At 44.2% G+C, this 25524-nt stretch overlaps 1 protein-coding gene across 6 annotated transcripts in view; it reads right to left on the reverse strand.

The window, feature by feature from the left end:
- The window catches only part of MAPK8IP3 (mitogen-activated protein kinase 8 interacting protein 3), a 729083-nt gene that overhangs the window by 465664 nt on the left and 237895 nt on the right, over positions 1-25524 (reverse strand). For all 6 annotated transcript variants that reach the window (XM_069210571.1, XM_069210567.1, XM_069210566.1 and 3 more), the window contains exon 3: positions 13177-13247. In XM_069210571.1, coding sequence (XP_069066672.1) covers positions 13177-13247 — 71 coding nt within the window. The remainder of the gene's footprint in view (positions 1-13176; positions 13248-25524) is intronic.

Below are 25524 nucleotides of genomic sequence, written 5' to 3' on the forward strand. Positions count from 1 at the left end.
CGTAAGAGATTTCACCATCAAGGGCTTAGTTCCCAGCTTCGGCGGAAGGCGGTCCAGATCACCATGCAATACACAATTGTAATCCCCTGCCCAGACCAATGGCCCATCCACACAGTCCACCAAAATCTCAGGTATTCTGGTGGAGAAGGAGTGATCATCAGTGTTTGGTGCATATGTATTGAGGATAACGATGGGTGAGCCATCCAACATACCCTCCACCAGGACATATCGGCCCTTGACATCAACCTCGCTGTAAATAAGGGTGAATGGAACCCCGGAGCCACCCATACAAACACACCTCGCGCATAGGAGGAGAAGGAGGATGAAAACATTTGACCCCCCCCACTTCTTAGATAGTTTGTGTGGTTCCTCCTCAGTCATATGCGTTTCCTGAAGACAGGCAATATGAGCCTTATGCCTCCTAAGAAATGAGTGTACCCTATAGCGCTTGGTGTAGCTCTTCAACCCCCTGACATTCCATGTCAACATGATAATTTGACAACCCATAGTGATGGTGAATCAACCTCCCTCCCAACTGAGCACCTCACCCTGTATTCCACACCACGTGGTAAGACAAGGAAAAGACATAATGCACATCTCACCTGCATACCTGCACTGTTGAATAAACTTTAAACATTGACTAATTTGGCCAATCAAACCACCCAAACACCCAACCCCCGGATATACAGTAAAACAACCATAACAAACCATACTGTAAGTCCATTCCATAGACGCTGCCAGGACAACAGCCAGACCAGTAGATACTACTGCCATTGTTCCGTCCTGTTGTATCTCAACTCTGTAATTAGAGTCCAAAGCTGACCCACCAATCCCAGCGTCCACCAACTGACTAGCTTCACGTGACCTCCCATCTGGACTCTCCGCTCCGGAGGCCCGAATAGCGACACCTCCAGTTCCCTCCGTCCTACCCGGGGCCACCTTATCCCACATCTCCAGCCATCGCCGCACCTCCTCCGGTCGATCAAAGAAGTGTGATCTCCCACCTGAGAGCACCTTTAAGCATGCCAGATACAGAAGCATATATCTAAAGTTCATGGCACAGAGTTTGGCCTTGACCTCCACGAATCCCTTTTGAGAACTCTGCACCTTGTTCGTATATTCGGGAAAAACAGAGATCTTGTAGTTCTCGTATATTGCCTTGTCGGATTCACAAGCGGCCCGCAACACACAGTCGCGATCCTTATAATTCAGAAGATGGGCAATAATGGCCCAGGCCGGGGGGGGGGGGGGCGCAACAAGGGCACTAGGCGCACGCTCCACTACAAAGGCCTTGGATAGCCCAGTCGGCTGCAGCACATCTCTAATCCAGCTCTCAACAAAAGATTCAGCAGCGGACCCCTCCGCATGCTCCGGAAAGCCCAGCAGCTGGATACTGTTCCGCCGGGACCTCCCCTCTGCGTCCCCCAACCTCGCCTCCAGCCGTCCGATGGTGAAATTGGCCTGCCCCATTTGTTTCCGCAGGGCTCCCACCTCAGTTTGTAGCTCCACAATAGAGCCCTTCGCCACTTTGACCTTGTTGGACACCTTCTGAAGGTCCGTCTGAAGCAGATTAACCTCCACTGCCACAGTCTCTATCTTACCTGCCAGTGCCACCCTTAAGCCCTGGATGGCCCGAAGCAGCTCCACACGTGAAGGTTCCTCAGGCTTGATTGGTACTCTCATGTCGCCTCCACTCCCTCCGATCTGGCCGGGCACTGTGCTCCATGGTGTTACCCTGCAATGTATCTGTCTGCTTATGCCACCCCATCCCACACCGGACAAGGGCTCCGACCCAGTCCCAGTTGTGGCAGTGAGACGCCAATGAAGCCTGGACCACAGAGTGCCACAAAAACAGTGTCCGCTGCTCTCCACACCGCCAGGCACCACTTTCCACCACTGTTTCACCAAATGTCCAGCGCAGGGGCCGCAGACTCCCTCAGTAGGAGAGGACCCCTCTCAAGGCAGTCACCAGTAAGAGCCAAAAAGATCAAAAAGGTAGAAATGTAGGTACAGGGGCCACCACCGTGCACACCCGCTCCAGTGCGTGCCAACCAGCGACCGCAGTCCAACAGGCCCCAATGCGAAGGCCCGGGTTCCAGTCTGCCCCCCCGGCACCCCTACAGGACCCTACCGCCCGTCTCTAGGCCTGGGCTACCTTCTCCAGGGGCTGCATATCCAGCAGGCCCACCCGAATCAGTAGCGCGGGATACGCCACCCGCTCTCCAACTCCGCACCTGGCGACAGGCCTAGCATCCGGTCCCCGCAAAGTCCAGGGGAGGCATCTCCCCACAACCTCTAGGCGCTGGGGGCCCTTGCGCAGTCCCCCAGGGCCCAGCCAACTCTGCCAGCACCTTCAAGGATGCCACTATTCACTTCATGGCCCAGAAGGTTCTCCGCACGGGATGGGGGCCGCCGGACGGCAAGCCCCCCGAACTGGGCGCATCACCACTGCTCCAATGCGAGCTCCCCGGGCCCAGCCGCCGCCTCACATGCGGCCCAAGAGAGGAGCACGATCGTCGGCCCGGCACTGGCTAAGTGGGTGCAAAAAGTGGGACCCCGCTGAGCCCAAGCTCTCCACACGTCGTTCCACTGCAGGAGAAGAGTCCCCAATGTCTCGGGTACCCCAGGATCTCTTAAGGATGTCGCTGGTAGCGGGAGCTCACTAGGAGCGCGTCCACCGGCTGTGTTGCTTGGCCACACCCCCTTGATGGAGAATTCTTTAATAATTCTTTGGGACCATTAGGATGGTTTGTTTGGAGATTCGAGGTCCCTCAACATGCCAGCATGGTAGTCTTTACTAATCAATGTATGCCTAAGGACTGTCACAGTCAAAACCAGTAGGCAAGGCAATATATGGTGAAGTTGTTGTGAAACGTGTGCAGGTTTTATGTTTGGTGTTGAACACTAAACATAAAACCATTTCGATTTGGCTGGATATGTTTTGTTTGTAGGTCGTGCCCTGTTATGAGCTAGTGTGTTCCTCCCATCCTCAGGGATGTCTAATTGTGAGAATTAATAAAAATTCAGGAGCCAGGCCAACAACTTCAATGATCTCTGATTGTGATGTGCTCCTTGTCCTTGACACCTGAAGAGCATATTTAACTGTGAACTCACAGGATGGGTGGTTGATCAGATAGTTGAAGGCGGTCCGTGAACCAGTGTTCTGTAGGCCATGTTGTGAGGATAAGAATCATCTGACAATGTTCTTGCTTCAGCTTTGCCCTCAATATTAGAGGAAGGCAACGAAAGAGATACACATAGTTCCCTGATCATGCAACCAAATACATATTTCCCCCTGATCTTTCTTGTTTTTTGCCTGCTTGAGTAAAACTGCCATTTTTTTAATTCAACTCTCTTTCGTGGTAGCCATGGCTTGTATGGCTGAGACAGTCCTAATAATTGTTTTCAGCTCCAGTAATGTGCTCTGCCTTCAGCAAGATGTGATGTTTTATTGCACAGTGCCAAAGACATTGAGTTTTTGCTGAAAGTAAACACAATCTTGTGCCTCCATGTTTGTTTATGTAAACAGTAATGATCTGCTGCCTTGATGGCTTTGACCAGTGCCTTTTGACAGTTGTTCTTATTCAAAGTTCTGGTCAACCATGTAGCCCTAGGAATTGAGGAATGCACAGGAGGTTTCTTGCAGTAATTATATTCAAATGCTTCTGCTGAGATGAGGTTTGGGCTGAATGGGATGTGCTCTACGTACTTTAGGATAGGAAGAGAGGTGGGATGTGGTGTGTCTACCCTTCCTGGAGAGTATTGTGCTCTCCGAGTGGTGCTAATGTGCATTTCTTTTTCCTGCACAGGAGGGGTGCTAGATTCTAATTTTTACAAAGAAGAAGAGTGGTTGTCAGCATCCTTTCATTTTTGCAGCCAAATCAGGACACTTTCCCAACAGTCACTGAGGGTTTTGGCTGAGAATGTCCTTCAAATAGTAGTCCTTTTATTTGTGACCTCAGTTCAGGCAATAAGCATCTTGTGTGAATTATTAGAAAAGACCCTCATATTGCCATGAGTCACATGCTGGTTCAAGGCCCTTTTTAGATGATTTTTCTATGCCAGATATTTAGATTACCCTAATCCAAAGGGAGTGATAGGAAACCACAACACACATTACATAGGGGTAGGCTAAATTCAATGTTATAAAAGTGAAAAATAGGGTTATATGTCTGAGAAACAAGCAAAGCTTTTTTAATCCCTTTCCACATGACCCGCATTAGAAGACTGAGGTTGTTGAGAAGCCATTTTAGCTATAGTTTTATACCCGTTATTTTGGCAAACTAGGCCTGCCGCTGTACACTTTAACCTAGATATGTTTTATTCATGTTATTTTAACAATAGCCACATTTGCGGATTTGTTTTATTTTCTCTATCTAGCTGTTCTTTGCCTAGGCCAGCACTGTGTTCTTAAATAAGACATTTCTTTCATTTCTGTGCTTTTCTCAAGGGTGCAGTAAGATAGGTTGCCAGCAAAAGTGGTATGCTTTGTCTTTAATGTTCACAGAAACATACACCCTCTTACAGGGAATCCTTTCTTGGAACATCAGCTGTTGTATTATAAAAACATTACTTTGAAGCATGTACGTTAGAGGGAGATTCCAGCCAGATGACCACGACTGTATGCTGATTGCTGAGGGCTTTGCTGCAGCTGCTTATGTAGACTACAGGCCTCGTGCTCAGGTATGAGGTATGATGTCTTCCCAGGGGAACTTAAAGGGCAGAATTAGAGCTTAACATGCTGTGCTCTTACACAGTCTAGGTAGGAATTATTCTAAAAAAAAAAAAAAGGATTGACAATATGGTAGCTTTATTTTTATGTTTCATTCTCCATGTCACAATTTTAATCTTTATCGTCCTAGCTGCAATACATACTTTATTATCTAAGATATAGTTGCTTCAATAAAACCTTATTGAACTATACTCTGCCTCTAATTGTCCTTGCATATGTGAGACTAATGTAACTGAGAGAAACTAACGAGATCTGAGTGACTAGGATTTCCCTGAAGAGTCATTTGTGTCATGCGCTCAGTTGCCCTATCATCCCTGCTCTTGGGTGGAGATAAGGCAAAGCTAGATAGCCGGAACAAAACCCAGATTAGGCCGACAGGTGCCACCTGTAGTGGGTTCAGATCCAGTCCCCAACAGTACAAGTGATTCTGCCCCCCAAATCCAGTAGTCTCATTAGGATAATAAGAACCAACGCAACAAGATGAGATATCCACTGAGAGGGGTGAAGCTCAGGGTGTTCTCACCTAATTGGCTTAAGTTTGGGTCTTTTGCAACAAAGTGAGTGTGATACTAAAATCACACAGTTTTAAGACTTTTAGGTATGTTGTACTTTGTACTGCTGTGATAAAGTTATTGTGGGACTCCCATCTCAACAACATGGAATATTTCAAGCATGTGAGAACCATCTTTGTTTCCTTGCACGTGGCGTGTTCTCTGACCACGCAGGGAATTGTGAGAAATTCCTGAATGCAGGCTCATGGCATATGTTGCATACAGTAAAAATGTATAATTTGAATCCTGGGCAATATATACTCATTTTTAAGAACATCAGACATATATTTGTAGAACTAAATCTATATTCTATGTTCAATATTTTTTTATTGGTTATGTTTCCTATCCTCCGTTGTGCCCAATCCGAGATAGAAGAAACCTTTTTCCAAAATGGGCCATGTCCTATTTTTTTCTCTATTAAAGGAGCGCCATTGTGCAGTCCAGTTACTTTGCTATCGTTCCTGAATAATTGCTCACTCACTGGATTTGTTGCAGACTCAGAGTCTCTCTAGTTCCTGCTACTATTCTCTGCTCATTTCTCTGTTGCTTGGCTTGGTCAGTAGGAAGGTTTTTCTGGTCTCCAGTTTTTTTCCTTCCTACTGGGTTATTTTCTATAGCAGTTCCAGACTTCCTGTTCCTATCTGGCATCCGTTTCTGCCTCTGGATTCAAAGAGCCTTATCTCTTCACAAAGAAGGCTTTGCAAGCGTCACTCAAAAGGCCAGCTCTTGACATCTACGTTCTAACCACATCCCAACCCACTAGTAACTTCCAATTTACTTTTAGCATCTCCTGAAAGATTTACAGGGGATCAAAAATGTTTGCCTATTCCATAACCTGAAGCAAATGCAAACTAAAGAAGCCTTTGTTTTATCATTTTTATCCAAAACTCTGCTAATTTGAACCTTCCTCCCTACTGTTTCTAAGGATAATTATTTTTTTGACCTAAAAAAGGGCCATCAAGAATTGTTGGGTAACATACCAACATTTGATCGTTCAGTAGTGGACCTTGGGTTGCCTCAAGGGAAATATGAATTATTATTTTACTAAGGTTTGTGAAGTGAATTAATGGATGCACTGGTGCAGGTAGAAGAACTGCCTATTAAGTGTGAGGAGCTTACAGACTTGATGATGCAGTTAGATCATCATCTAAATGGATGGCCTTCTGAAAAAGTAAGGCAGGAACACAAAATGTGTTAGTACATCCAACGTTACAGAAAAATAGAATCAACAATCTTCATCAACCTATTCAATTAGGCAGTGTTAAAGTCCCCATCCCAAAAAAGAAAGAAAAAAGAACGCATATACATAAATTATGTATATATTGTGGCTGATCTGGTCATTTTATTTAAAAGAGCAGGAATAAACCTTACAGGTTACAAACACCACAGTCTATGGAAAAACTAAGGGTCTAATTTAAATGTTGGCGAAAAGGGATCTCCTTCTCAATAGCGATGGAGTTACCTCTCCACCAATATTACAGTCCGCCCACTCAATTTAGACATAGCTTTGACAATAGCAGAGACTACTCCGTCTTTGCCGTGGTCAAACCGGTGAAATGGCCCGACTGAGTAAGGGCAGTCGGATGTTTGGCTATATTTCTGCCCACCTAATTTCGGTGCATTTGAAGCCCACCCATTAATAAAAAGATAATACAATTTATTTTTCAAAATTACAAATGGTATGGTTGATCCAGTGCTCACATATGTGAAAAAGTGCAAATATGAGTAACAAGTGAAAAAAGTGCATCACAAACAAGAGTAAAAACATGTATGACTCTTGACTCCTTCAGTTATTTCTAGACTAGCGGTTGATGGAAGGGTCGATATACATCTGTATTCTACTGCGTTTCACCTTGGGTTATTGGGAGGTCATCATAAAGACCGAACCAGTCCAATTTATGTCTATATAAAAATTGGGATTGCACCAGTTCTTGCATGAATCTTTGTGAGCTGTACAGTTTCAAAAGGCAAAGGGTGGCATGCTGAAGGCAGGTCCACCTGGATTATTTCAAAGAGGGATGTATGCATGGTGTGGCAACTGAATGCGCTGACTGGAAGAGTATCCCTGATGAAAATCGGACTGGGAGGCTGATTAAATCCCTTGTTACTCACTTGTTACTCATGTTTGCACTTTTTCACGTATGTGAGCACTTGATCAACCATAACTATTATAATTTTGAAAAATGTATATATTTTTTAACAGCTGACCTTTAAATTCTTAATAATGGAGCTTACTACAGTGTACATATATTTTGTTGTGATTTGTATATTCACCTGTGGATAGCACTGACATCCACAAGAAAATAGATTTTATTTTTAAAATGAGACTACAGTGAACCATTGTTTTCCAATGTATTGTATCGATTGGGCTTACCTTTGTTTTTTGGTACACCTAATTTAGATGGGCAGACATATAGCCAATTGTCAATGTTCATCACTGCCAGAAAAATTCTGGTGGGAAGGGTGATTGAAAAGTGCTCAATGCCCCAATCACCACTGAGGGCAAGGAGGACATTGATATTTTCTTTTTCAAAAAAAAAATCCTGCTTATGGATTTTCCCTTAGAAAATTAAAAAAAAACATTATACATTTACCTTAAGGTGCTATGATGTTGATGGAGCCGTCCATCAAACTTACAATGCATTGACAGGAACCACCATGATGGCAGTTTCTGCCAATGTTAGAAATGTTCGCTGGGCCAGTGGACATTTCTAAAATTGACAGGCGGCACCTCCGTCAGGGCAACATAATCATTTACTTCATCGCCCTTGCAGAGAAACATGCTGCCCGCCAATATTTTATTCAGGCCCCAGGTTCCTTAAAAATGAAAGGAGCAGCATTGTTGGGGGAACCATGTCGTCAGTTCCAAAATGGGTAGCAAATACCATGCACTCTTCTTTAGCACATATGATTGTACCAGTGATAATGACTTTGTCATATGGATAAGAAAATATTCTCAGATATTTTACATTTAGGAGATTTGGTAAACTATATGGGCACCTCATCTTTGTGATCTTTACAAATTCCTGTGACTAAGAACAAAAAAGTTCCATAAGCGGTCAAAGCCGTTGATGGTTCCATTTTGTCTTCAGGTCTTGCATGGTTTCATACACATAGGAATCCTTTAATTGTTTTGGAAACCATCATGAAAACGGTTTTTAGAGCTAAAATATGCTCTCAGTTTATGGTGATCCTATATATGCCGTGGTTGACTTTGAATAATCCAAGCACTGACCGAGCAGTTAGAACAGTCAATTGAATTCTTATAATTGAAAAAACAGTTGGTTCACTGTTTTGTGAACGATTTTAAAGTCAGGTCTTCAAACGCTTCAGCAAAAATTTGTCTACCTCATGATATTGGTTGTGTAATCTATTTGCAATCTTTTTTAATGAAAGTTTCAGTGATGTGTTTGATTGACACAGTGCAAAATCTGAGCTGGTGGTTTCTGATGCAGGGCACAGGCACTTATTTTTGAGGACCTGCACTTATTTTTCTGCTTGAAGAGTTTACTGCATGCAAAAGACACCTACGGAAAAGAGGGAGGAACAGAAAAATGAAAAAAAGTCACAAAGGGAGAAAGCTGCAAGAGTGAGCTGAAGGGGCAGGGAGTGGCTGTAAATGGATTGAAGAGGCCAGAGATGGCTAAAGGATTACACTGCCACAGTATTACGTGCTGGCACATTTAATTTCAGCAGCCACATGTTTCAGAGGAAAGCTTTGGGTACCGGCACATTTTTATTTACAAATTAAGCACTAGTTTCTCAAGAGAAAAGCAATCGTATTACCTTCACTTGAGCGTTATGATTATAAAAGAGATTTAGAACCTAATACACTGATACCTTGCAGTCAGGTATATGCATTTACAGAATCAGAGACAGAAAATCTTACAAGATCTGGTTAATGGGTGTATTTGATCATCAGCCATCCGTCTCTCCTCCTTTGTTTTTTGCTTCAAGGACAAGAGGCGATTTAAGATGTGTAAAGACTATGCAGCTCTTAAGAAAACTACAATAAAAATGGTACATATTGCTTTTGATAACTATACTATTAGACCAGATTAAAAATGTAATAACGTTCACTAAATCAGACGTCTGAGGAGCATGCCATTTGCTTAGAGTCCAGGAGGTGAAGAGTTTGAGTAGAACGTCATGATTTCAGAACCCACAAAGCTCCTGCAGCATTTCAATAATTTCTCAATGAGATTTTGAGAGGTTATTTCAATGTGCTTTAAATATTGTATATATATTATAATTTGATTTATTTAAACTGTATGAAATACACGTATGGCAGTCTTACAAAGATTTTGAGATCATAATCTTTTTGTCACATTGGATAAGCATATTTTTCATAGAACCACAGTGGAGTTTCTAAGCTATATAACTGATCCCCATATTTACTACACGTTTTTCAGATGGATGAGAACAATGTGTCAACAATTGGTCAATGGCTCAAAGTAACCATAATTATGGCTATGGTGAGATTAATGGGCTTTTCCAAATTTTATACTGAAGATTCATGTATTGTCATATACATTGTAAGACCCGTCATTAGGCTGCTACACAAGGGAGCTGTTTGGTGTGGATTAAAAAGGCTGATCAATTATTTGTTTTTTGAAAGAACATTGCTCCATTTTACAACATTTTATTGCTGAATATGGATGCCTCTTACCATGCTTGTTAGGAGCCATATACTCTGTCACAGAAATGTTTAATTCTTAAAGACTGCCAGAACCTTAAATCCCAGACAATTTAGGGAGAGACTCTTCTTTTTCTGATTATGATTTTGTGATTAATTATAGGCCAGGTTGCAATAATGGTAAAGCTGATACTTTGCACATACAAGTCAACCTTTAGGTGAGATTACACACATTGAAGATCCACCAATAATTTTGTGATTAAATGATTCCAAAAGTCATACCGTAGATTTAATTAAAGTGGCATCGCTTTTTTTTTTACTAAAGTATGTACTGAAATACAGTCTATTTATAAAGAAGTTTCAATGAATCCCCATTTTCCTCTGTGCAATCCCATTTCTTAGCCTTACTGGACCTAGGCGAGTCCTCATTACAAAGACTGTGGTCTCTCTCTCCTGCAGCCTGCCAGGATATTTTCCTACATTGCTTTTCAGTGCTGGAATGTATGTGTTCTACAAGTACCAAACAGCGCTAGCTGTTTTCGTTTTTTGATTGTGGTATTGTTTTGAGTTTTAGATTTTTGACAGCAACAAAGATTATGGCTTACCTGAAATAAACCGCCATGCAGCAAATGTGCAAGACAATGTGAGCCATGCATGTGCATAAGGTGGAATATCAGACGTTGGAGAAATCAATTCCCCCCCACCACCTTGTGGCAACACCGCTGTTGTAGATGAGGGCATTAGTGACACTTAGTTTAATTAAATTTAGATGTTTTGTAAAGTGTTGTGTTCACCCCAAATGGGTATAATAGTACTAGGAAACTAAGACTTCAAAAGACATTACAACCACGATGAAACCATAAAAAAGCAACTGAAAATGAAGAACAACCATGTTGTCAAATGCTTTATAAATTTACAGAAGTCTGCAATCTGCCTAAGATACAAGGACAATGATTTCCACCCCATGATACAACAGCCAAGGGAGTATGAGTGGAGAAATAGTTGATGTGGAAACTGGACCTACCAACAACATTAATCCCATTTTTTGAGTCACTAAGTTTTAAACAGATTTTCCAATTGCCTTTTTTCACTGCCAATAGCCATGGGTCAAAAACTTGGCCCAAAAGTAGTTTGGTTAGAAATGTCAACATTAGCATTCACAACATTTATGGTCATAAGAAATTGTAAGTGCATTACTCATTTTTGCATGAATCTTTTTATTTATGTTTTCCCAATACAGCTATATATACCTACAGAGTATATTGAACCAACAAGATGCAAGGGCATATTAATACAAAAACCTCAGCGTGTTACACAAATCTGCAGATTAGATGAACATGAAGTTGAGGCGCTGCACATTAATTATGCATTAATGACATCATAGTGAAAATCTATTAGGGCTGCATAATAATCTCCAACGCCATCTCGTGGGACTTGTGCAGCTCAGGAGGCAAATCTCATCTTACAACATTACACAATAAGTGGATGCTGTGCGTCATATTTTTAAGTGCATTACTTATACCAGTGGATTGACACATCTTACTCTAGTGACGTGATTAGTGTGGTGGGTGTGCCACTAGGATCTGGCAGATGAAAGTTACCGAATTGAGCTGCATGCTGTACCTCCATTTAGTATATCGTAATATGGCAAGATGAATGCCTTAGTTGACCCTGCTGAACAGCACTGGAAGGTCCAACAGAAGAAGTGTCAACACTGTTTCTACGTTCTGGAAGGTGGAGGACGAGGACACTGGATAGGACAGACTTGCTTCCTCTTCCAGGCCTAAAATCAGACTGGAGAGTGTCAAGAAAAGAACAGTTTTCAAGACTTAACTTGCATTGGTTAATCACTAATCCCTTCAGAAGCTTAGAGGGAGTGAAAGATCTGACACTGGTCTGCAGTTAGTGCTTCAGCAGGTACTATGTCTGGCAGAGGTTTATTTGGAGTTACTAAGGGCTTACACTGGGTAAAAAGGGATCACTTTTGTTTTTAGTTTAATTGTGTGGAGTCAAAGGCTGGCAAATTAAAAAATGCTATATCTTCCAGGGAATATTCTTGGTCATAACAAGAGCCTGTCAACACAAACAGAACAGTATCCAGCAATGTTCTCCTGAAATAGTTGAATTTTCTCAATAAAAACACTGAGATTGTCACATAGTAGTTATGATAATTTAATAAAATTATTCAGGTAAAACTGTGGAATTAATAGTAGTAAATTTGCTTTTTATAGACCAGTCTATACCTGAAACCTGGCAATGCACCATCCGCTAAAAGCTAAATATGTGGGAGAAATATTTGTTGGTACAATGAAAAATGACTTTGAGAGACTACTAAGGTGAAGAGAACCTTCTTGAGAACCAATGACCATTTGAGTGGTGGAGAGTCTATCCTGTTCAGATACATGTATGAGAACAAAGCATGCAACACCAATATTCCAACATCTATTTCTAGTGCAAGTATCTGCAAAATCCTTTCTAGTATCAACACTGTACACATTAACTAGAAATCTGAGCCATGTTAGACAGAACTAGTCCCAGTTCTGTGCATTAAGTGAATGCCTCAACCTGTGTACATTTAGGGGGTGATTCCAAGCTTGGCGGGCGGCGGGAGCCGCCCGCCAAGCGGGAACCGCCAGAAGACCGTACCACGGTCAAAAGACCGCGGCGGTCATTCTGGGTTTCCCACTGGGCTGGCGGGCGACCGCCAAAAGGCCGCCCACCAGCCCAGTGGGAAACACCCTTCCACCAGGAAGGGGTGCGACGGGTGCAGTAGCACCCGTCGCAAATTTCAGTGTCTGCTAAGCAGACACTGAAATTCAAAGTGGGGCCCTCTTATGGGGGCCCCTGCAGTGCCCATGCCATTGGCATGGGCACTGCAGGGGCCCCCAGGGGCCCTACGACACCCCTCACCGCCATCCTGTTCCTGGCGGTCGAAACCGCCAGGAACAGGATGGCGGTCAGAATCCCCATGGTGGCGCAGCAAGCTGCGCCGCCATGGAGGATTCCCCTGGGCAGCGGAAAGTCGGCGGTACACCGCCGACTTTCCGTTTCTGGCCGCGGCTGTACCGCCGCTGTCAGAATGCCCAAAGGAGCACCGCCAGCCTGTTGGCGGTGTTCCCGCGGACCCCGGCCCTGGCGGTTTTTACCGCCAGGGTCGGAATCACCCCCTAAATGTTCTTCTGCTTGTCTCAGTTAAGGAAGTTAGCTTCCTACTATATAGGCACATTGTCTACAAACTCAAGTATGACCTCTCTTACCTCTGTATGGCGCTGATGCAGGGCATTGTACTCTTTCTTCATTTCTGACTCCCGCTCTTCGAGTCGAGTAACTGAAAGAAAGAATTCCATGAGACTAAGCACAAGTACATTTTATAACACCCCAGCAAATGATTCACATGTCTATAATATCACTCTCTTCCAAGGCATATTTGCAAAGGGATACTTCTTCCTTAGCACAAAGAATATTTCAATAAAAATAGTGATGCGTAACTCAATAAAGTTATTGTTAGATAACTACCTAAATGAAGTGACTGGTTTGATAATTGGTGAGTGACAGCAGTAATATGACAGAACAATACATATTACAGTGGACATTATTTACGTTTGTGTCTTTAGGTGATAGCACGTTCTTGTAGTAGTAGGCAGGATTTGAGAGCAAAATTAAATTAATTAAGTAAGGTGACAACACAGAGATCAACTGGAAGCAATTTTCAGTGGTAGGGCCCCAGTAAATGAGGGAATGTGAACCACATTTCAACACAAGGAAGTTTTGGTAGAACCTGGTTGAATGTATGTTGCTAGTGTGGACAGAAAGGAAGGATGTATTCAGTGAGGGAAAGACAAAAAGGTGAAGAACTACAAGTAGAATGTTGAAATAGGTAGGTTTGATAAGGACTAGTGCAGTGATCAGTGACTTGGTTCCATGGAATGGAATGTTGGAGTGGATTTTTCTATGTTGATTTGAAACAGGGTACCCGGATGATTTGGCCCTAGTGGCCATTAGTGATTCCTGACACATGGTGGGATACAAGAACAAATTGAGATTTCTTGCTGAAGAAGATGGGGAGGGGGGTTGTGTCAAAAACATATACGTGTAAGTAGGGAGGCAGGTGACAAGGTGGCGGGTAACTAGATTATCTCTGTCACATAAATTCAGCATTTGCTCTACATCACCTAGACAACTGAAATATTTAATTTTCCAACCAGGACGCTTTTGATCATTTATAGGCTTGGCAGCACCGCATCCCATCTCCTGCCGAAAGACCCCCTGCAAGCAGGTAAGTCGGGTGCTCCGACAGGGAAGGGGTGTGGGGGGTGGTTGTGTGTGTGTGGGGGGTGTATGTTTATGTTTCTGTGTGCATGCATGCGGGTGTGAGGCATGTGTGCGTGATGGATGTGAGTGTGCGTGTATATTGTGATGTGTGAATGCGTGTGTGCATGTATGTATGTCAGTGTCTGGATGTGTGCATGGATGTATGCATACGTGGGTATGCGTGTGTATGTCTGTGCGTGTAGGTGTGTGTATGTCGGGGGATCGGAAGGGGTAGGGTGGGGAGGACTCTGGGGAGGGGGCGGAGACCCCTATCAATGCCAGGGAAAGAATTCCCTGTAGGTGGAAACAGAATCTGCAACTAGATAATGGCCCTCATTACAACCTTGGTGGGCGGCAAGATTGAACCGCCGCGGTCGTAATGCCCCTGGAAGCACCGCCAGCCTGTTGGCGGTGCTTCCTCCAAAACAGCCTGGCGGTCAAAGACAGCCAGGGTTGTAATGACCCCCACTGTCTTTACCAGATAAGGATTACCGAAGGTAAGTAATTTGTTCATCTAACAGAGACTTCTAGTGGCAGATTCCTCACCTTTGAAGAGATACCCAAGCAATACCATCCCCGGAGGTAGGTCTGCAAACCAAGCTCATACTAGAAAGACCTTCAGGACCGAATGAGCAAAGTGCCCATCCCTACGGAGCTCACTATCAGGCAGCAGTGTTTGGTAAACATGTGCAGAGATGCCCACGTTGCCGCCTGACAGATGTCAAGGACTGGAACACTGCATGCTAACGCACTGGTTGCAGTTTTAGTTCGGGTAGAATGAGCATGCAAACCTTTAGGGAGTTGCTTCTTGGCCAGTGCATAGCAGATCTTAATACAGAAAACGACCCATTTGGAAATGGTCTGCTTCTGCACTGCCTGACCTTTCTTCATACCCACATAACCGACAATGAGTTGATCATTCATGCAGAACTCTTTTGTATGGTCAAGGTAGAACGCCAACACTCTTTTTGAGTCCCAGTGGTGGAGTCTCCCCTCTTCTATAGAAGGATGTGGAGGGGCATAAAAAACAGGCAAGGTACTGGATTGGCCTAATTGAAAGGGCATAACTACTTTTGGCAGAAAGGAGGCCCTAGTGCGAACCACCACTTTGTCAGGATAGATGAAAAGGTAGGATGGCTTAGATGACAATAGCTGCTGCTCACTTACCCTGTGGGCAGATGTAATGGCCACAAGGAAGGCTGTTTTCAAAATGAGAAGCCTGAGAGGACAACTGTGGATAGTCTTGAAAGGAGTGCACATCAGAAATGTCAAATCCCACTGAGGCATAATGAATGGGGATGGAGGAAAAAGATATGTAAGAGCCTTGAGGGACCTATGAACAATATGGGACTTAAAGAAAGAGGGTTGATCAGGCAACCTCAAAAAAGCAGACATAGCAGACAAATAACCTTTCAGAGTGTCAATAGCAGAGCCCTGCTGGGCAGAAAGGGGGTCAACAGACTTGTCTGTCACCATGCAACAAATTTTCTCCAATGACAGGCGTATACCATTTTTGTGGAGGGATTACATTACATACTTCGGGAGGAAGGTCAGTGTGGTAGGCTGTGGTGTACGAGCGCAGAAAGACTGAGTCGGATAAGTGTGGTACGTGGGTATTATCGTATGCTTTTATTCTCTATTAAATGTCCACAAAGAAAATATAGTATTCCGGATTTCTGACGTGGTTATAATTGATTCTTCCTGTCACTCGTTCTTATTAATTCTTCTTCCTTCTTATGTCCTTTCGTAGGGTTGCCGTGACGGTGTCGGATGGTGGACCCCTCAGGCGGTTTCCGGGACCATAGAAGAACGGGGAAAGAAAGAACAGGTAAGTCCTTCTGTGGGATCTGGGTACTGCTATTTTTATTCGAAGGGAGCAAGCAGGGTGGGTTGGTGAGGATATTCCACTGTGAAGGGTTTTATTGTTGGTGCCCGTTCGGTTTCCTCGTTCCCCCCCCCTTTTTGGTGGCTTAGTGTCCCTCTCCTTCCCCTCTCCCGCCTCCCTGTTTCCCTTCCCCGGTGCCCGTGGTTCTCTGTGACCCCCTTGTCCCTAGGAGGGACCGTACCCTCCAAAGCCACGACCCTCCGGGGTCGTGGCGGGTGTCTCGCGTCCTCTGCGTTTCTTTGTATGCTGCACTCGGCGTCTTTTCGTAAGCTCCGCGGGAGGACTCGTCCGTGTTCGGTACTGCTGTCTCTGACTCTGCTACTCCACCGGCCGGCATCTTCTCCGTGGCGTTCGCATCCGCAGGAATGTAGTCAGTCTTCTTTTTAACTTTCGAAACCAGGAAGTTGTTACTGGTGACGCGACGTAGCGTACTCTCGTTGTCATGAGAACGCAACGCCGTATCGAGGGAACTTGTGGAATGATGTCGGCTACGAGGGAGAGAAGACGCGGTCGCAGAGACCCGTCTACAGTCAGAACCTGTCAACTGTCACTGCTCAATCTCCACGCAAGAAGGCATAGAGTGGACAGGTACAGGTGCAGAACCCTCCCCTGCTGCTGCGACAAAAGATCGTCCGGAAGGGGCAGTATGTGATTGGAGGATCAATGGACATGCTCTGCAGCATGGGATACCAGACTCTTTGCCTAGTCCAGAGCCACAAGGGTTACTTGGGCCTGGCCGTTCTTGATCTTCTTGAGAACTCAGGGCAGAAGTGGTAAAGCCGGAAAGGCGTACAGTAAGGCTGAGTTCCCTTCAAAATGATCAGCATCTCTGAGCAATTCCCACCTTGGAAACTCCAACATGAAAAAATGCTGACATTGCACTCTCTCTGCGGAGGCAGAAAGATCTAACCAAGGCTCTCCCTACTGCTCCACCTCTGGATGGAAACGCCATTTGTGATCCACTTGACAAATTTGGCTGAGTTCGTCTGCTCTGACATTCAGAAATTCCGCCAGATGCTGAGCCACCAGGGGTATGCCCTGCTTTTCCAGTCATGTCCAGAGGCGCAGAGCTTCTTGACACAGGGTCCAACGACCCCACTCTGCTTGTTGCAGAGCCACATGGCAATGGTGTTGCCCGTGAACAACTGCACTATCTTCCCCTTGATAGAGGGAAGACATGCTTTCAATGCTAGTGGGATAGCATGAAGCTCCAACAGGTTGATATGGATTCTGGATTCCACCAGAGACCAGATGCCTCACATCTCCACCTCTCTCAGATGGCCGCCCCATCCCAGGAGTGATGCATCTGTTACTACTGTCAGATCTGGTTGGGAAAGGGAAAGGGATCTGCCTCTGACCCAATCGCGGTTCGTTAACCACCACTGCAGATCTTTCAAAGTTCCCTTCGAAATCTGTACCTTGTCAGAGAGATTTCCCTGATGCTGCTCCCACTGGAACTTTAGGTTCCAACGTAGAGCATGGACATACCATCTTCCAGCAGGATGCAGGAGGGCATGAGGCCCAGCAGCCTCAGAGTCATTCTCCGAAAACTAGGAGTCTGAAGCATCAGTATCATAGCCTGAATATCCTGTACTAGCCACTCGGGAGGATAAGCCCAAAACATCACTGTGTCCAGAACAGCTCAGATAAAAGGGAGTGTCTGAGAGGTAGTCAGGAGTGACTTTGGCATGTTACAGTGAACCACGGCGAATGCAGGAGGTACGCTGTGGTCTGGAGATGGGAGTTAACAGCCTGGGGCAAGCCCGCATTCAACAGCCATCCGTCAAGGTAAGAGAAGACTGAAATCCCTGATTTCAGCAAAAAAGCTGCAACCACTGATCTCACTTTGGTGAACACCAGAGGGGTGCTGGTAAGGCCAAAGGGGAGTACTGTGAACTGACAGTGCTCAAGGTCTACTGTGAAACACAAGTAATGTCTGTGGGCAGGCAGGACGAGGATATGGAAATAAGTGTCCTGCAAGTCCAACACTACCATCCAGTCTCCTGGGTCCAGGGCTGATAGGACCTGATTCAGAGTGAGCATCTTTAACTTCTCCTTTTGGAGGAAGGGATTGAGGGACCAAATGTCTAGGATAGGGCGGAGGCCCTTGTTATTTTTGGGGACCAGAATGACCCAGGAATAGCAACCACCACCTACTTTTGGCACAACGACCCTCTCTATGGTTTCACTGGCCAAGAGAGCTGTAACTTCCTCACGGAAAAGGAACAAGTGATCCTCCGTCATCCGATCGTAGAATGGTGGCCTGGGTGGAGGGGTAGTTGTGAAGGGGAGGGAGTAGACCCTTTGGACTAGCCACAGAACCCGACTGTCTGACATGATGGATTGCCAGCAGAGCAGGAGATGGCAAATCCTGCTGCCAACTTGGCCATGCAGAGGTTGGGCAGCATGCATGGCAAAGTGGCTGGCCAGGTATAGATGCGGTTGGAGGCCTTCTGTAGCCATGAAAGGGGCAAAACGCAGACTGGGAGGGTCATGGGCCTACTGCGAGGCCCAAGGACCTGGCCGTAGTCTAAGGATCCTTGAAGCGCTAGAGCACCGAGTCTGCCTTGTGTTCGAAGAGACATTTGCAATCAAAGGACATGTCCATCGAGGAAGCTTGGGCATCCCCTGAAAAACCAGACGTTCTCAGCCAGGTGTGACGCCTAAGGGCCACTGTCGATGAAACCGCTCTTACTGCCGAGTCTGTTGTGTCCAGTCCACAACGGATTGTGAACTTCACGGCATCTCTCCCATTGGACTGACACAGTACAGATAGGGCCTCCTCCGGGACCTGTGGCAACACTTGTGCAACCGTATTCCACATCGTGTGAGAATAACAGCCCAAAAGGCGTTCGTGGACCGCAATGCACGGCTTGCGAAAGAAAATGTCTTCTTACCAAGTGAGTCCAACCTTTTAGATTCCCTATCCGGGAGACAAGAAGGGAAAACGCCCTTGAAGGTAGAGGCTTGGATAACCAAGCTCTCAAGAGTTGGGTGTTGCGTCAGAAAACTTGGGTTGCCTGGAGCTGGGCAATGGCGGCGGGCAGTCGTCCTGTTCACAGGAGCCCCTGTGCTGGGTTTGGACCAGGTACCCCGTAGGACGTCCATGCAGGCCTCATTAAATAGAGGCAAGGGTTCTGAGGTGGAAGCTCCCGGTTGTAGTACCTCTGTCAGGAAATTAGTCCTGATGGCCACCAAGGGCAACTCAAGGTCCAGGTCCTCAGCCGCCTTCCTCACCACCATAGAGTAAGAAGCTCCCTACTCCATAGCAACTGTAGTGGGAGAAAGCATGCCAGTATCTGTTTAAATATCCAGTCCACTAGCTTCACCTAAGTCTGTACACCAGTCCATAGGGCGTTCTTCATGGAGCTGGTATTCTAAAGGATCCAGTAACCCCTACCATTCTTCCTGAAACCTAAACCATAAGGAAAGGGCTCCAGATCCAACCTAAGAGGGAAGGATCCTGCTGGCATCTGAATCATCACTGTACGATGCCCATCCGGCTCTGTGTTAGAGTTAGGAATTACAGAGGGGATGGCACCATCCGTGGGCCCGGGCGGTGCTAGGAGCATTGGCGTCGTTGAAGGTCGAGGTGGTATGACCAACACGTGTCTGGATCCAGGACTAGATCTTTGGGTGCGCAGAGGCAAAAACTGTTGGTGTGGAACCTGTAGAAGCCCCTTCCAACTTTGCAGGGCCCGAAGGCACTCCAGCTGTGTCGGGTTGCCCAAAACTGAGGCACATGGCTTCATAAAATTTTCAGTTGGCCAGGGGTCACCCCGGCTCCCAGAAACTCAGGAAGGCATGAAGTCGGCCAGGTGTAGGCTCCACAGAGTGAGGCCTAGAATGTTGACACTCCCTCGCCTCATCAGCCAAGGGAAAGTTGAAGAACGCTTTAACTTCTTAGACTTCTTCTTATGCATCAACTTATCTGATCGACCGAGGACTTGGAGTGGGACCACAACGACAATGGAGGACTCCGTGACAATTCCCGGGACCTTCCTCTTGACCATGATCTCAACTCGGCCGCTATCAGCTTTAGAGAGTTCGGATGCATGGCCCAGGTTGTGGTCGCGTTCCAGACACCAAAGGTACACGAGGAGTGGATCTGTCACAGACATTGCCCAATGACAGGATCTGTAGAGCTTAAAGCCGGCCTTTCTGGAGGACAGCCTTAAAAAAACACTCAAAAAGCCTTTGACAAAAAGTCAAATAAATTAAGTCGAATAGTGACTGAGACTGAGGGGTAGCTTTCTTCGGATCAGCGCTTGCTGGCACAGAAAGAAAAGAAATGACATCAGTGTAACTAATTAGGAACCGCAATGTTTTATTTGGTGCAGACGATGCCAACGATGAATGCAGAGCTGACTGGCGCCACATAACGGCGCGCAGGGGTACTGCTCATGAAAATCTCCAGATCCAGTCTGACCCATCTGGGAAATTTAAAGGTAAGGAATCTGCAACTAGAAGTCTCTATGAGATGTGTATTTCTCCTCTGTCCCTATGTTCCTTCCACCCTCCCTTAGTCATGTTTGCGAGCAGTCTTTCACTTTATTTACTCTAGAAGGAATCCGGAGTGAAACCATGCAGTTTGGCCATGTGATTTATTGGCTTTCCATTCTCCTTTCATTACTCTTTCAGTCTTTCTTTCCATCTTTGGATCTGTCCATCCTTTTTTCATTCCATCTCTTATTCTTTCTACCTGCCTTTTTATATTCCTGTTCCTTTCTATCGTTCTTCTTTCAATCCTTAATCCTTTACTTGTTCCCTCCTTTCTTCTTATGATCCTCTTGGTTTCATTTTCTCCTCCATTCCACCCTTTTTTCTTTTTTCTATTCCTTCCATTAGTTGTTTGCCTTCTTCCTTCCATCACCCTTCCGCCATCCCCCATTTCCTCTTTCCATTATTTCAATCTGTCTTCATGCTCTTCATATTTCTTTGCCTCCTTCTAGTTTTCATTTTAGGTATTTGCTCCCTAATTTTTTAGGGTCGAGCCTGCGTTGCATGCGCTCGCGCACGCATTTCGCAGCGAGACACTTTAGTGTTCAGAAAAGGGCACGGAGCCCTGTCAACGTCACGTCAGTGTTTTTTATTGGTTCGTGGGCTTGCCTAGTAAAATCTGCTTGCTTTCATTAGTCGAAGGCACGCATACGTCATGCCTTTTCCGGTGGCTAGCCCACCTCGAGCGCAGCGACCAAGTACAGAAAATATGCAAGGCTCGCTGTTTTCCATTGGGCTCGTGGACTTCTTTTTCTCTAATTTACGAGCGTGTGGCAGACGTCGTGCGCTTTACATAGTTAATTGCACTTTTCGGGTTACGTATATAAATGCACTTTTGCCCGATATGTGAAAAGTCGGGTTAGGAGTTTACAACGCTATCAGCTCTAACATGAGCAAACGCGAGACCCGTTGCATTGCAAATGCTTGTTTCTTCTCGATGTCTGTCTTTCCACGCTTCATTTTATTACTTCTATCTTTGTTCCTTCCTTTTCTTTTTATTTCCTTATTTCGATTTTTTCTTTTGTGCTGTTTTCCGATGTGCTTCCTTTTTGTTTTCCATTATTCTCTCCTCATCTGCATTCTACTCTCCTTTCTTCTTTTACGCCCTCTCACTCCATTTTGCCTCTGACTTTTTTTGTCTTTTCGAATACTTTATCTTTCTGTCACCTTTCGGCTTCTTTGGCAACCTTTGGCCCTCATCCCACAGCTTTGCCATGATATTAATTCTTGCCAGCTGCAAGCCACATATTGAAGTTAGGAAGGGCCATATAACAACTTATTTTTCTCCAATGGCACCCCCACTTAAGCAGATATAGCGGGTGCTTCACAATGCCCTTGATTATAACTGACACCTCGTTTCTCATTCTCCACAATTCCATCTTGAGATTTAGATTAGGGACTTTTCCTTTATGTAACACGCTTAATGCATTTATTTTGCATTGGTATTATTTTTATGATTTACTAATTATTGGTTTGATATTGATGACTTTCTATGCTGATTTAAAAAACGATTTGAGGAATTAAAAATATTTATAAATAAAGCTTTTGAACTCACACCAACTTTTATCATTGACTGAAAATAATAATCAAAAACTGACTGTTTGAGTGAAAGCCCGAGTTTGAAAATTGACGGAATGCGGTTTCTAAGGCAGTTGCAGATGTAGAGGTGTGAGTATTAATAGGGTTCTGCATCATAATTGTTTTAATGATTGTGGTTTATTGAAGTACTGGTATTGGTGATTATGTATTGAGTGAGTTGTTGATGCTTATGCGCTTATTGTTGAAGAAGTTCATTAGATATTGGACTAAGAAGTAGTCTAAGATATGGAATAGAGAAATAAGAATTGGCTTATGATTTTCTTTTCTGCTAAAGATTTGTGGTGTAGGATGTGAGGTACTGTCGTCTACACAATTGAGTTAGAGACTGTAAATTTCTATTGTAAATGTACTAATATTGATTAATGATGGTGAACCCTAATGCACAAAGGTGACGCTGCATTGATTAGGTTGATTTTCCACTGGTCAGGATTTTATTTGTGTGTCTGAAAATCTATCCGAATGAGAAAAGTCAGAGGGTGTAAAAACCTGAATATTCCGGTTATTGAACTGATGGTTTGTTTTATTTAGAGCAGACAAATATTGTTATGTCGCATAGAGTTGTAGAGTCACAGCTTTGCATGAATTGGAAGAAATTGGAAAGGAGGGTGAGCTGCTGCAAGGAGCAGGCTGGTGCGCCATATTGTGCTGTACTGAGATTGGTTAGTCTGTGTGAAGAGCTGCGTAGTGATTGGTCGACTGGTGCAGAGCAGCACTGAGCTTGGGAGACAGACTTAATTAGAAATTGATGTGTACAGAGTAGCATCAAAACATTGCAGAATTGAATTATGTTGTTGTTTGTTGACTTAATTTGAAAGTGTGACTTTTTTAAAGCTTTTAGTGGTTTAATGAGAGGTGATTGGGCAACTGCGATATGGAAAGGTGAAGAGGCACCTCCTGGGGGTATGTCTTCTCATCATATGATAGTGGAAGAAGGGTTGCATACATGTGTATGGCTTAACCACTGGTGTAAGATCACTGAAAAATACGGCCCATTGACCTTTCCTTGTTAGGTAACAATCAACATGAGAATTAATGACAGACTAAGAGACAAACTTTGTGACATAAAGCCACCTCCTAGACCTACACAATTTGAAGCATTAAGTGCTTTGGAGAAAATGGCTCATAGTAGCTAAAGATAAAAATATCAGAGACAAACAAAAACAGCTGTGAAACATTATGAGGATGCAATATGGGATACACAACACTAGAGATGGAGAAAAAATATAGTGGAGGGACCTAGATTATGGGCCAGATGTACAAAGACATTTAGCATTTCTTAATGGTCCAAATCACTATTTCAGACCCTTAAGAAATGCTAAATGGGCTTTTCAGACGTATTGAGCCCTTTAGGGAATCGCAAATTGAGATTTCTACTGGGCAGAATGCGCAATTTGCGATCCTCTGAATAGGATATCACAAATAGGGAGTACCTATTTGCGATTCCTATTCAGATGTACAAAACATTTCCTGAATGCAAGTTGGGCATTTAGGAAATGCAATTACCATCGACTTCTAGTCGAAGGTAACCATGTGCTATTTAAAAAAAGTATCTACAAATGGAAATAATTAAAGGCTATTTAGATCTTGAACATGTGAATCAATTCCAAGAGAAAGAAATGAAATACTAGATGAGCAGTAGTTATACAGGATAAACTGACTGAAATGTATGGAAAATATGAAGTCAAAATTTCAAAAAGTGTCCCATTACAGAATGGTTTCAGAGAGCAACTGAATGATAAAGCAATTGAGACAATGTGTTCTCCAGGAATGCGATTGCCCAATACTGAATTAGTAAAATGCATTTGTAAATGGAGTGATTTTGAGAAATTAGAGAGCAAATGGGCAAAGAAACATGAAAAGATAAAGAAACAATCAGAGGCGACTGATGTAAAGCCACCTCCGGGTTCCACAAATGAAGGAAATGTGTTGGCTTATTCATTGAGAGAGGTGAGATCTTTACATTTACAATTTTCCAAAATTGAAAGTTAACCCTATTCAGTGCTAAGGGCAAGTTAAAAGATTTTTCAAAGTTTCAAAAGTGTTGTTTATTCGTTTGAATATTTTATTTGACATTGTTGTTCCGAATGATTTGTCGGCTGAGTGCAAAATTGCCGTACAATGGCCAAGCTCAGAGCCACATAGGCATGCTCGCACTCATGCACCATCACCTATTGTGATGGATAAATACAATGAAGTGATTACTTTCCTGAAAGACAGAGTTCCTCAATGGGATTTGTATTATGTGATGCTGAATAGAATTCAGCAATAAGTTAAAAGAGTCAGTGCATGAATATTATGAACAGCTGTTGAAGGCATTCCACCAGCACACAGGTCAGTCACATCTTGAGCCTAGTGATATGGTATTCTTTATCCCACAGTTTGTTATTGGATTGAGATCTGAGATTAGTCAACATAAACAGCAGAATGTTCTTTAGTGGCAGACCAAATAGTTGGATGAGATTTTGAAACACACAAAGTATTGCAGTGATGAACGGGAGATGAAGCAGAAGCAGCTTAAGCAAAATATTTATGTTAGCACAGACACAAATGGCACAAATGGCACAGAAAGGTTTTTTGAGAATCAGTTGTTTGCAGGGAATGTTGGTTCAATGCAAGATGTTGGTTTTCGGAAAGGCATGCAAGGACTGGGGTTTCAAGGTGGACTGCAAGGTGTTCAAGGTTGCTTCACAGGATAGAGGTTGAGCAGTTAAGATTGATCTCAATTCAGGTGTAGATGTTGCAACTTCTGTAACAAGACTGGGAGCTGGAAGAGGGAGTGTAGGTTGAATCCAGATAGAATGCAAGGAGGAAATCAGATGTAAATGAAGATTGCACGTGTTCATCAAAAGCAAGTGCCAATTCAGACATAAGTTCCAATGATGCAGGTTCCAAAAGCCCCCAGTGGCTGCATAGTATGTGGGTAACCCCAGATTTAATATCAATCGAATGCCCAGAGTAATTAAAATCCATATCAGAATCAGAACTCATTTTAACAGTTCCCTATGTTGGACAGTGAGAGTTTTGGCTCTGACATTTCGTAATGACTGTGCCTGAGGTAGGAGGAAGATTGCATACCTGGCACAGTCTTAGAGGTAGACTGGAGTGGACCATTTCTAGAAGGTGAGATAAAGAGCCACCAAGTGTCATTACTTATTGACACCAGAGCTACCTGCTCCACTGTTAGAACAGCGCAAGTCTCTGACCTACCCCTTTTGGGAAACAAGATCCAAATTGTAGGAGTTACAAATAAACAGATTACCAATCTCATTTCAGAAATGACTCCTGTAAAAATATGTTCATTTGAGGAGAA

This window comes from Pleurodeles waltl, chromosome 10 (genome assembly GCF_031143425.1).
Source record: "Pleurodeles waltl isolate 20211129_DDA chromosome 10, aPleWal1.hap1.20221129, whole genome shotgun sequence".
NCBI lineage: Eukaryota > Metazoa > Chordata > Amphibia > Caudata > Salamandridae > Pleurodeles > Pleurodeles waltl.